At 42.1% G+C, this 13196-nt stretch overlaps 1 protein-coding gene across 4 annotated transcripts in view; it reads right to left on the bottom strand.

Annotated features, from left to right (window-relative positions):
- Window positions 1-13196, bottom strand: part of LOC134608848 (growth factor receptor-bound protein 10-like) — a 568153-nt gene that overhangs the window by 262706 nt on the left and 292251 nt on the right. For all 4 annotated transcript variants that reach the window (XM_063452029.1, XM_063452030.1, XM_063452031.1 and 1 more), the window contains 2 exons: window positions 8649-8723; window positions 8270-8407 (listed from right to left, as the gene is read on the bottom strand). In XM_063452029.1, coding sequence (XP_063308099.1) covers window positions 8270-8407; window positions 8649-8723 — 213 coding nt within the window. The remainder of the gene's footprint in view (window positions 1-8269; window positions 8408-8648; window positions 8724-13196) is intronic.

Below are 13196 nucleotides of genomic sequence, written 5' to 3'. Positions count from 1 at the left end.
GATATAACAGAAGAGAGGAGGATAAAAAAAATGGTTACAATTTACAAGGATATGAAAAAAAAATAAAAAAAATAAAAATCTGTTGAGCAAGTAGAGAATGTGGCAAAGAACTAGGTTTGGCGAATCAAAGGTAGACCATGCACCTTCAAGCGTGACAATGTACTCAAAGTGCAGAACGATAAATATATATATATATATATATATATATATATATATATATATATATATATATATATATATATATATATTTGTGTGAAGGGCTCATGATGGTAAAGAGTAATAAGACCTTAATAAGTGTAGGATGGTATAAAAGTAGCAAGTCGGTTGTGGTGTGCCCGAACCGACGATGAGGTAGGCCTGAAAATAAAGAGGGCCCACCAAGAAGAGATGTAATAAAAAGGAGTTTGATAAAGAGGAGTGGGTGGGAGGGTGATGCAACGCTGACCTCGAAGGTATGGAGCCAGGTAAGGGGTGTCCCTTAAGTAGGGAAGGGGTGTGTCATACGCCCCTCCCACAAACACAGGCCAAAAGGCCTTATTACTTGTGTGAAGGGCTCATGATGGTAAAGAGTAATAAGACCTTAATAAGTGTAGGATGGTATAAAAGTAGCAAGTCGGTTGTGGTGTGCCGGAACAGACGATGAGGTAGGCCTGAAAATAAAGAGGGCAAAAATAGAAATTTCAATATTTAATACAAACTACCAAGATACATACTTTTAACAAGACGTTCTGAAAAGCATTTCTTACTTCTTGCACAGGGTTAGGAATGTATCGTGTGTAAGGGGATGATTTCCAGCGCCCCAGTGTCTTGATAACATGAACCGGTATGTTTACACTGGAGGCTGTGGAGGCCGCTCCTATGCGGAAGGAGTGGCCTGAATAGTTAGCTGGCTTGAGTCCCAGCTGTGTTAGTAAGGACCTGACGTGGGTCATGAAGTTGGTAGTAGTGAGAACTGAACCTTGTAGAACAAAAAGTGGTTGTGATGGCGGTGCCTTGAGACTCTCTGTATAAGAGTCCAGTATTTGGACGGGGCACCATCTGTTGTGAGTCGGATAGTATTTAACCTCTACGGGTGGAGCACGTTGATTGTTTTTGGAATGAGGTAGTGTCAGGATATAATAGTCCATGTGTTTGGTTAAGTGCGAATGGAGCAGTAGGTGAGTGGATTGTGTTGTATTAATGGCGGTAAATTCTCTAGGTCTCAGAAACCCATAAAAAGCCACGTAAATTGCTGTTTTGATGACTAGAGTTGTGTTGATGGAGAAGGGTTTTAGATCTAGTAGTTGTGATAATTCCTTAAAGATATGAAAATCTATAGGAAGCCTCTGTGCTGTATGCGGGGGTTCGGATCTTTGTATACCCCTAAGGATGTTCTTGATTTGGTATGATGACATGAAACTTGAGTTGTTGGGTTGTAATGTCAGCATGTGATGTTGGATGCCTGTAAGATATAGTTTGATTGTGTTGTAAGAAAGTTTGAGTTTGATGTGGCAAAAAGAGGCAAAACCTAAAAAAAGATGTCATGATGAACGGTTGTAATATGTTGTGTTCCAAAAGGAATCTTTTGAATAAACTGAAAGCTCTGTTGTAGGTTTTCCGGGTATTTGCAGATAGAGCTAGTTGGGACAAATTCTGCAATGTTGCATGATAACGTCTAGTCCATTACTAGCTGATGGAACAGTGGAGTGGCCGTGGCTGTGAGCGCGGCTGATGGGAGAAGTTGATGAAAGGCCTGGAATTTAAAACGAGACAAATTATCAGCTGCCTCGTTACATATACCTGGAATATGAACACAATGCAAGAAGAAATTATGACATGCTGCCAACCAAGTGAGTTTCCTCAGAAATCTCATAATAGTAAGGGATTTGGAGCGACCTTTGTTAATAATGTAACAGGTTGCTTGGTTGTCTGAGTAACACCTTACTGATGAACCTGTCCATAGATGTCCCCATGCCACGGCAGCCACCACGATGGGATATATCTCAAAAAGAGCTGAGGTAGAGGAAAAATGCTCCAGGTCCTGAACCTCTGAAGGCCAGCTGCCCCAAAGCCATTCGTTCCCAAATATCGCTGCAAAACCTGTGGTAGATGCCGCGTCTGTCCAAACAGTAGGAGAGGTGTCAGACAATTGAGGGAGGAACATGCTTTTACCATTCCAGGTGGTTAAAAAGTTTCTCCACATGAGAAGGTCTGCCGTGGCTTGGGTATCTAGGGATAATCTGTGTGCATCATGTAGAAACAGTGGGAACATGCTGAGGAGACGTGAGATGAAAGCACGGCCTTGAGGTATAATACGCATGGCAAAATTGAGTGACCCCAGTAAAGATTGTAATTCTTTGCGGTTACAAGTGCGTAGTTGTATATAGAGGTTGATGTTTGTCAGGATGTTTTCTACCTTAGTGCGTGGTAGGCTAGCTTGCATGTTGGCCGAGTCTAGCATGATGCCCAGGAAAGTGATGATGGTATCTGGGCCTTCCGTCTTGGTAGGGGAGACTGGGACCCCCAACTGGTTGAATATGCTGACGGTTTCTTTGAGGCTACTGGGAGGGGAAGAATTCTCCTCAACCATTAGGAAATCGTCCAGATAATGTATGACTGTAGGGCATCAGGATGTATTGAGTAGTAACCAGCATAGGGTTTCGGCAAATGTGTCAAATATGGCTCGACTACTTTTAGAACCAAAAGTTAGGCGTGAGAAGAAGTAGTAGTTCCCTGCCCACTTGATGCCATGTAGGTGCCACAGTGTGGGGTGGATTGGTAGTAGTTTGAATGCATTTGTTATGTCGGTCTTGCAGAGCCATGCACCGACTCCTGCCTGTATGATAGCCGTAATGGCGTGATCTATAGTGGAATATTGCAGGGAAAATTCCTCCGATGGTATTAGGGAGTTGAGGCTAGGAGTGGTAGAGGTGTGTGGTGCCGACAAATCGATAATAAGTCTCTGCTTGTTGGAAGATTTCCCTGTGACAACCCCGATAGGGTTTGTCCTCCATGTAGTGAAAGGAGGGGATTGAAAAGGTCCTAATAAGAAACCTTCTGTCACTTCTTTAGCTATGAGTGTGTCAACAGCTGTAGGGTTGTGTTGGGCGGATTGTAGATTTGGACATTCCAGGATTCCTGAAGGCATATGTATGATGCCCGTGTGGAATCCTTCTGATAGACCAGAGATTATGAAATCTACTAAATGTGTAGATGGATACTGTGACAGAAATGTCGCAAGTAGGGATATGTTTATAGACGTTAGGTACTGTTTGGGATACATTTTATTGGGACACATGATTTTTGCATGTGCCCTGAAACATTTTGAGCATATATGCAATAAACGACAAACGCTGTAATTACATGTACCGACATTAAAGTTATTACATATCTGGGATTTGCCCAGAAACTTGATAGGTCTACCCAGTTTGTCTTTAGCTATTTTCTCCGTAGGACCAGCGGAGCTAGGTCCTTGCAAGTGGGTATGCTCGTTAGCAGTGGTGGGACAAAAATTTGCCGAATGAGACATGGAGGAGCAGTATGCACAAGCCGGCGTCCTTAGACCTGCAAAGTGTCTGCAGAAAATCACTGTGTCTATCTTACTCCAGTTGGACCTTGTCCCGTACTGTGAGAAGGCGCCTGACACTTTCGCAGAAAAAGATCTATGGTAATCGTAGAATGCCGATCCACCATATTTATTGCCCAGGTCCACCAGCCTGTGCATATACATGTCAAATTCCTCACGCCTGTGTGGGTAAACGGCACATATGACATCCCGGTAGATGCCAAAAGCCAACACAAATTCCGGGATGGTGAGTTTCCTATTTAGGCGTGCATCCCTGGACTTGACCACCACAGAAATATCCTCATACGCATAAGTTTTATGCTCCACCACATTCTGGGAGGCAATTAGTAGTGCAGCTAAGTTGACATCTTTACCTTCCAGGATGTCTTTCTTAAGGTGCTCAGGTATCATATGGGCAGGGTTAACCTCCTGCTCGTCAGAGGTGGTGGCTGGAGAAACTAGTGGCAACTCGACCAGTGGCGGAGGGGTCACAGTGGCTGACCCAGCCATGGTAAGGGCTGTGGTGACCGATTCCAGTTTCTCCAGCCTGGAGTTGACCTTGCCCATGGATGACATGAGGGATGTTAGCATGCCGTGTATATCTGTCGGGTTAGACTGGCTAGTCCCTTCCCCTGCATCAGAGTTATCAGTTGAGGTGTGCAACAGTTTGTATAGTTCCGCTTTCCTGGCAGTAGCGGGGAAAGGAATGTGTCGCCTCCTGAGTTCGCTGGTAATGCGAGGGATTGTCCATGACCTGAACGATGCAGGACTAGCCATGTCTTCTTCCGGTGATGGGGTATTTGGTCTAACCGGAGTGCTCGGGATGAAGAAATCCTCTAACCCTTCTTGAGACATACTAGATGAGAAAATATATCGTTAGTGTGTTGAAAACCCCAGGGGATGTACTGGCGGGCTAACTATGCCGGCTAAGGCGAAACATTTATCTTGTTCTTTGGTGACAGGTGAGGCCCTGCTAGTTGCCAAGTGGCTATGAGAGGCTCTATCTATGCGTTGGCGCGAGGGGATATTGAGGCCACCCATCGTAGTGGCAGGAATACGTAGGCCTCTCGTGATAATAAAAGAAAACAGGGAAGGGAGTGACAGGTGACGCCCTCTCTATAATGCGAGGCGGCTAACTCACGTGTGGCGTTTGCCTCCGAAACGTTGAGGCGGGGTGTTGGCCTCGCGGACCGCTAAACTATAGGCAATATGCCAAGAGGGGAGATACCTATTTGGGCCTATACCCCTGATTGCCAGTACTCTAAGTCCTATGTAGGGAGAACGTATGTGATACGTGAGCAGGCTTACGTACCTGGCAGTATGTATACGTATATGAAACGTCAGGTAAAGAACAACCTGGATGAACCTAAATGGGTAGAAATAGAAATGATAGTATGAGAATTGGATCCTGTGATACTAATGTAGACTAGATATGCTGTCGTAGAATTTGACCGTATGTGTAGGAGTGGAAAATTTTGAGCATGGTAGTCACCTGCCTGATTTGTTATGGGGTAACACCGTAACGCAGGGATTTACCCTGGTAGTGGGTCCGAATAATGTGTCTACCTGGTGACCAAAATTATAAATATATATGGCCATGCTACTGTAGTATTCCTGGTGCAGGGAGTTTTATGTGATTTATCCGGTATAGATTAAATAAACCTTGATATAAATTGAAAGATGTGGGTGAGGTAGAAAATATGAAACTTGACAATATGCAGAAAAAGTGGACGTATGAGTGGTTGAACCGAAAGTGTGATTCAACCCGACAGTTTGTGATATTGGGACCGTGTTCTTGTATACTCGATATATCGTTGAGTACATGCAGAAAGGTCAGAAGTGTACGTGCCATGTAATCGTGTGTACATGGTTGTGACAACGTAATATACAGAAATACCTTTAGTGAAAGTTTATTACGTTTATGTACTATACCTGCTATATAATTTAATGAGAAACATGAATTTTTATATAAAGTCAAGATAACATAACACATAATTAGATTTAAATAACATATCCTATGGATTGTACATAAACAGGTAAATAACCGACCTATATTTATCTATATATACGTATACAGGCTGTGCTGAATTTCAAGCTATGAAAGGAATAGCGATGTGAATGACATGAGCAGAACTGCCGTGAGCATATATCGCTGAATGACCAGAACTGTTTGATACACAAAATATGCGAAAGTTACGTGTATGAGTAATGCAGAAAACCGAAAGACAGTTAGTTCGAATGAGTACGTATGCTATGAGACAGCGACTTGAAACAAAGTGGGTACTGGTGAATGAGTACCATTAATGAAAAGATTATTAGCCGCCAAGTGTAGCTGGCCGTAAAGTGTTAGGCCGTAAAGTAAGGCCTGGTTAACAGCGCGACGCCGTGGGAATGATCCAGGCGTCAAACTTACGATTTGGAAGTCACTAGGACGTAGTCTGCGACGAAGACCGGATTCGTGAGGAGCTTGACGGGCGGAAAACCTGTAAGGAATCCTGGACACAGCTACACCGGACGAAAACCGTGGGTTTTTTGAAAAGCAAGATGGCGCCGCACGTGAACGGGAAGTGGATTCTCATGCGACGCTGACCTCAAAGGTATGGAGCCAGGTAAGGGGTGTCCCTTAAGTAGGGAAGGGGTGTGTCATACGCCCCTCCCACAAACACAGGCCAAAATGCCTTACTACATATACACAGGGAGTGCAGAATTATTAGGCAAGTTGTATTTTTGAGGATTAATTTTATTATTGAACAACAACTCCTTGTAAATCTCACATTTGATGATGGACCACAGGTTCTCAATGGGGTTCAGATCAGGTGAACAAGGAGGCCATGTCATTAGATTTTCTTCTTTTATACCCTTTCTTGCCAGCCACGCTGTGGAGTACTTGGATGCATGTGATGGAGCTTTGTCCTGCATGAAAATCATGTTTTTCTTGAAGGATGCAGACTTCTTCCTGTACCACTGCTTGAAGAAGGTGTCTTCCAGAAACTGGCAGTAGGACTGGGAGTTGAGCTTGACTCCATCCTCAACCCGAAAAGGCCCCACAAGCTCATCTTTGATGATACCAGCCCAAACCAGTACTCCACCTCAACCTTGCTGGCGTCTGAGTCGGACTGGAGCTCTCTGCCCTTTACCAATCCATCCATCTGGCCCATCAAGACTCACTCTCATTTAATCAGTCCATAAAACCTTAGAAAAATCAGTCTTGAGATATTTCTTGGCCCAGTCTTGACGTTTCAGCTTGTGTGTCTTGTTCAGTGGTGGTCGTCTTTCAGCCTTTCTTACCTTGGCCATGTCTCTGAGTATTGCACACCTTGTGATTTTGGGCACTCCCGTGATGTTGCAGCTCTGAAATATGGCCAAACTGGTGGCAAGTGGCATCTTGGCAGCTGCACGCTTGACTTTTCTCAGTTCATGGGCAGTTATTTTGCGCCTTGGTTTTTCCACACGCTTCTTGCGACCCTGTTGACTATTTTGAATGAAACGCTTGATTGTTCGATGATCACGCTTCAGAAGCTTTGCAATTTTAAGAGTGCTGCATCCCTCTGCAAGATATCTCACTATTTTTGACTTTTCTGAGCCTGTCAAGTCCTTCTTTTGACCCATTTTGCCAAAGGAAAGGAAGTTGCCTAATAATTATGCACACCTGATATAGGGTGTTGATGTCATTAGACCACACCCCTTCGTATTACAGAGATGCACATCACCTAATATGCTTAATTGGTAGTAGGCTTTCGAGCCTATACAGCTTGGAGTAAGACAACATGCATAAAGAGGATGATGTGGTCAAAATACTCATTTGCCTAATAATTCTGCACTCCCTGTAGAGTGTTTTGAAACTTACTGTGCGTAATAATTTGGAACAGTGCATTATACGTTTTTTGTGTTTTAAAAAAAAATACTGTTATCATTAGAAGGTTTGTTCAATAAAATTTGAATTGTACTCTTAATAGCTGTGAACATGAGAATTATGCTAACTGTTATTTACATCAATTATTTAGGTAAATGAGAAAAATATAATTTGTATAATTTGGAACAGGGTGTATATATATTAGTGTTTGCATACAAACTTTTGGCTTAGGAGGGTTAGCGGTATGAGGGGGGCGGGCATAGACAGCGAGATGAGCTGTCAGTCAGCTCATTTTACGAACGTGCACATGTGTGGTTGAGCGCTCAGTGTTCATTCATATGGCGACATTCAATGAAGAACCCGATTGGTGCAGCACAAAGCCGTGCATTCGCACCAGATCGCTATGAGGCTTTTCCAAGAGAAGCACCTGGTTGAGCCCTGCTTTTTTGTCATTTTGACAAAAATGGGGGCGTGGGCTGTCGATCTCTGCGCTGGAACGGAGGTAAGTTTTAGCAATAATAAGGATTCAGAAATATTTTTATTAAGGGGAAATTAATATAAAATCAAGAAAGAAGGCTAGGGGACCTGTCTTTCTTGCTTTTATATGCTAACTATAGTGGTCCTATAAGTTCATTTTTGAGACATGGACTAGATCAGGCATAGGCAACCTTCGACACTCCAGATGATTTGGACTACACCGCCCACGATGCTTTGCCAGCATTATGGGTGTAAGAGCATTATGGGGGATGTAGTCCCAACATCTGGAGTGCTGAATTTGGTCAATCCCTGAACTAGATTATTCTGCTGTAAATACTGGGAAATGTGTACTGCAGATCTCAACAAAAAAATTTAATTGTAACATTGTAATCTACCTTTGATGTTCCTTTTGTTGAGCAGTATAGGCCTGATCTTCGCAGACACACAAACAACTTCTTCCAAGATTTCTTTCCAAGTTCTTTGACATGCAAAAAGCCTTGGATTTCAGGACAACTGTTGGCAATCAAGAAATTCTAGAAAAAAAAACAAAAAAAAACACTGTATTTTTCTCACAATAGGATCAATAAATCCAAGATGTGTACATTTTGTCTCCTGTCAAGTGATCTAAGTACACTAATGTAAGTTAGTAATTAATATATAAACATCAGCATAATCAATACGATGAATATCAAAAAGTATGACAAAAGTTCCCTATGAGAAACGGTGATTAGCCCCTAATGAGGGGCAACTTATAAAGGCAAGGAAATAAAATACCTGCAATAACTGTGACTGGGGAATGCTGCTATTTGATTGTTGACACCAAGCAACCATCTGCTCAGGGAAAAAATTCTGAAATTGACAGAAGTAAAGTCATTATACAAAGTTAAAAACATTTGCTCACAGAACACAATTCTAAATACAAACGCATCTTGACTGACTGTTCCTCTTACAAGCTTTTAGTATTTAGATGGAAGGTTTAAAACCCTTAAAGGGACACTTTAGAGACACAGGCAAGTTTGTTGTGGCTAGGGCTGCATTTAGAAATAATTTTACAAATAAACTCCTAAATGACAGAACTTATCTGTGACACAGCAAGTGCATGACCTATACACCATAATTCCTTCATGACGTTTAAATTGTTTTGCTGCTTTGAGTATCCCTTTATGGACAGCTGTCATTAAACATTCACATTTCTTCCTTTCAATTCTTTATTTAAGAGAAGGTAGTACAATACACATCAGTACGCATGTGAGCGAGCAGGTGATGCACCCAAATCTCAAGATCTAGTAAGGTAGAACGTTCACATTAATAGATAAAATAAAATTATCTGGAGAGATTATCTGGAGAGTTCACCTTCTCAACAAAACTGCCAACAGGGATAACCCAAAGAAAAACACAATAAAAGCTAAAATAAAATAAAATAAGCACCCCACAAGACAAAAGTTAAAGATGGAGAAGAAAATACTGCTCTCCCATGTTACCTTAAGGCCACAGTGCCCCCTGCAAAGAACAGTCAATGTCTTACACATTTAAGGTAATTGTGTAAAATGTTATAACAAATTTCTCCTGCAACCTCACGTTGATATGTACATTCAGCTTTCCAGATTTCCTAGATCTCCCCCTCCTGTACTTCTCCCAAATCTCACTCTCACTGCTCCATGTAAGCCAATACATCTCACCCCCGCCCCCCATCCCATTGTGTAAGTAAAGGAAATTGATTAAAGAAACAAGGCCATTTGACACACCCTCGTAGCACAGGGCTTCTTAAAATGTAGGACTCTTCACTGTTGCCTGTTTAAACTTGTCTTGCTGAGCATGATCTATTCATTGCACATAGCAACATAAATCTTTAAACTGGATCACAGACTGACAGCTTAGCAAAGGAAACTAAAACGGTTTCTGTAAAAAGCTGCTGAAACGGTTAGAGCTCTGCCTCTTCCAAATCTTGCTAAATCTCTACCTACCACCCCATGGTAACTTGTTGTTACCTTACACCCAAACCCTACAGTAAGAATGGCAGTGCAAGATGTTCCAAGGAGAGCTTTATAGTGTTTATCAAGCATGTGCCGTTCTCCAGAAGGGACAAACTATATAAGATATAAGGAAGCTAATCATGCATGCAAAAAAGCTACAAGCTGATCAAAGCTATAAAATGAGAAAGTGATAGCCAAAGAGAGCAAAACTAACCCCCAATTTCTTTTTATTTTATAATTTATTAAATTCTAATTCAATTAATTTAGATAACCATTTTTCCTCAGTATGAATTAACAAGGAACCTATGGCCTGAGATATGCAAATGATTGCTGCAGATACCTGCATAAAATATGTGATTGGGTGACTCAAGATATGGTGCTACAGCAACTAAAGAAAGTTAATGTAAACAAAGCTCCAAGACTGAAGGTTTTCACCCACAAGTGAATAAGGAGCCAAGTGACAAAATAGGTAAATCTCTGTATTTAATCTGTCAGGATTATTTTGTCTGGCAGATGTGCTTCCTACATTCAAAAAGGGTACAGAATCTTTGCCTGAAAATTATAAACCTGTGAGGTTAACGTCTGTAGCTGGGAAAGTATTTGAAGCGTTATTATGGGATAATTTTCAGGAATTAATTGGGAAGAACATTTCTTTTTAGCAATAATCAGCATGGTTTTATAAAACATAGTTCATGTCAAACTACCGTATATACTCGAGTATAAGCCGACCCGAATATAAGCCGAGGCCCCTAATTTTACCCCAAAAAACTGGGAAAACTTATTGACTCGAGTATAAGACTAGGGTGGGAAATGCAGCAGCTACTGGTAAATTTCTAAATAAAATTAGATCCTAAAAAAATTATATTAATTGAATATTTATTTACAGTGTGTGTATATAATGAATGCAGTGTGTGCGTATGAGTGCAGTGCGTGTATGAGTGCAGTGCGTGTATGAATGCAGTGCGTGTATGAGTGCAGTGTGTGCGTTAGAGTGCAGTGTGTGCGTATATATTAATTGAATATTTATTTCCAGTGTGTGTATATAATGAATGCAGTGTGCGTGTATGAGTGCAGTGTGCGTGTATGAGTGCAGTGTGCGTGAGTGCAGTGTGTGAGTGCAGTGTGTGAGTGCAGTGTGTGTGAGTGCAGTGTGTGTGTGAGTTCAGTGTGTGTGTGTGAGTTCAGTGTGTGTGTGTGAGTTCAGTGTGTGTGTGTGAGTTCAGTGTGTGTGTGTGAGTTCAGTGTGTGTGTGTGAGTTCAGTGTGTGTGTGTGTGAGTGCAGTGTGTGTATATGAATGAAGTGTGAGTGTGTGTGATGCAGTGTGTGTTTGTGTATGTGTTGGTGGGGGTGGGCATTTTGATATATTATTAATTATTTTATTAATTATTTTATTTTTTATTTTTTAATATTATTATATGTTTTTAATTATTATTATTTATTATTTAATTGAATTATTATTATTTTTTTTTTATTATATATTTTTTTCGTCCCCCCTCCCTGCTTGATACATAGCAGGGAGGGGGGCTCCTTCCCTGGTGGTCCAGTGTCATTGGCAGTTCAGTGGGGGGGAGAGGGGGGCTGGCAGAGCTGTACTTACCTGTCCTGCAGCTCCTGTCAGCTCTCTCCTCCTCCGCGCGGTCTGTGCAGCTCCCTCTGTCAGCTCCCAGTACACTGGGAGCTGACCGAGGTGCTGAACGGACGGCGCGGAGGAGGAGAGAGCTGACAGGAGCTGCAGGACAGGTAAGTACAGCTCTGCCAGCCCCCCTCTCCCCCGGTCTGTATTATGGCAATGCAAATTGCCATAATACAGACTGACTCGAGTATAAGCCGAGTTGGGTTTTTTCAGCACAAAAAATGTGCTGGAAAAACTCTGCTTATACTCGAGTATATACGGTAACCTAATCGAATTCTATGATGAAGTATAGACCACGTACAGACTCACATTTTGCCTAGGAGTTTGATATGGTTTCTTAGAATAGGTTAATATTCAGAGTAAAAGAAATTGTTCCTAAGTAGAACATTAAGCATAACGCTTGTTAACACTTACTAAGAACACCACAAGACTAACGTGTTTGAGCATTCATGATTTTTTTTTTTTAAATAAAACATAACCTTTAAAATTTTAGTTAAAAAGGCAACATTTACTGAAATCGAAAAAAAGTTAATGCTGTGAATTTAAATAGTCGCAACTAGTTATACACTCCACAAGTAATCAATATCAGTTAGTAGAACAAGAGAAAACGAACAATGGAGTAACAAAATAGTTGAGAAGAGTAAATAACATATGCATGAAAAGTGTTATTCAGTATGCGCAAATCCAAACACTTGAACACTAGTGATGTACCGAACTGTTCGCCGGCGAATAGTTCCCGGCGAACATAGCGTGTTCGCGTTCGCCGCGGCGGGCGAACACATGCACGGTTTGATCCGCCCACCATTCGTCACCATTGAGCAAACTTTGACCCTGTGCCTCACGGTCAGCAGACACATTCCAGAAAATTAGCAGCAGACCCTCCCTTCCAGACCCTCCCACCTCCTGTACAGCATCCATTTTAGATTCATTCTGAAGCTGCATTCTTAGTGAGAGGAGGGAAAGTGTAGCTGCTGCTCATTAGATAGTGTAGCGGAATGCAGTAAGCCTGTCCTGTAACATGCCTGTGTGACTGTATTCGGTATATTTTGCCTGTGTTAATTTTCCTATTCGTATATTTTCTGTGTGAATTGTATGCTATTCGGTAGTTTCCATCCGTACCATATGCATATGGAAACTACCGAACTGGGGGACCACCCCAGAGAGAAGTGTGTTAGCAATTAAGGTTCGCATTCTTTCTAAAACCGCAAGTTAACAAGCTCGTTAGGATTGTATCTGGGTGGCCGCCATTCGGCATGCGTACACGTGGCGGCGGCCATCTTACGCATGAAAATCTCAGCGGTGTTTGGTCGAGTGTCTGGAACTCAAATCGGACACTCAAACAACCGAACACCGCTAAGACCTCCAGAGCTCCGTAACTGCCGAACGGAGAGTCCTAACGAATCCGCATTCGGTAGAAACAAAGTACCGAATGAGGGAACCAATATCTAGGCGAATTGAAGTATGGATGGCAATTATAAGTGTATGTTTTAACTGCCGAACAGAGACCGACCGCAGGGCCCAAACTTATGGAACCCTTTTCGGATACCAACTCGTGTGCGGTCGGTCAAACTTCACCTCCACGTAACTACCGAACCACTGGTCCGATCTGGGTGAATTTTGGATATAATAGTCACCCAGATCAGGGCTACCTAGCGGTACCCTAATATTAATGTTATGTGATGGTTTAGGGGTACATCCAGGTTTGGGGTAAATTA

The sequence above is a fragment of the Pelobates fuscus genome, chromosome 4, assembly GCF_036172605.1.
Source record: "Pelobates fuscus isolate aPelFus1 chromosome 4, aPelFus1.pri, whole genome shotgun sequence".
Lineage (NCBI taxonomy): Eukaryota > Metazoa > Chordata > Amphibia > Anura > Pelobatidae > Pelobates > Pelobates fuscus.
The sequence above is the reverse complement of the archived record's forward strand: the minus strand, read 5'-3'. Positions and strand labels throughout refer to the sequence as shown.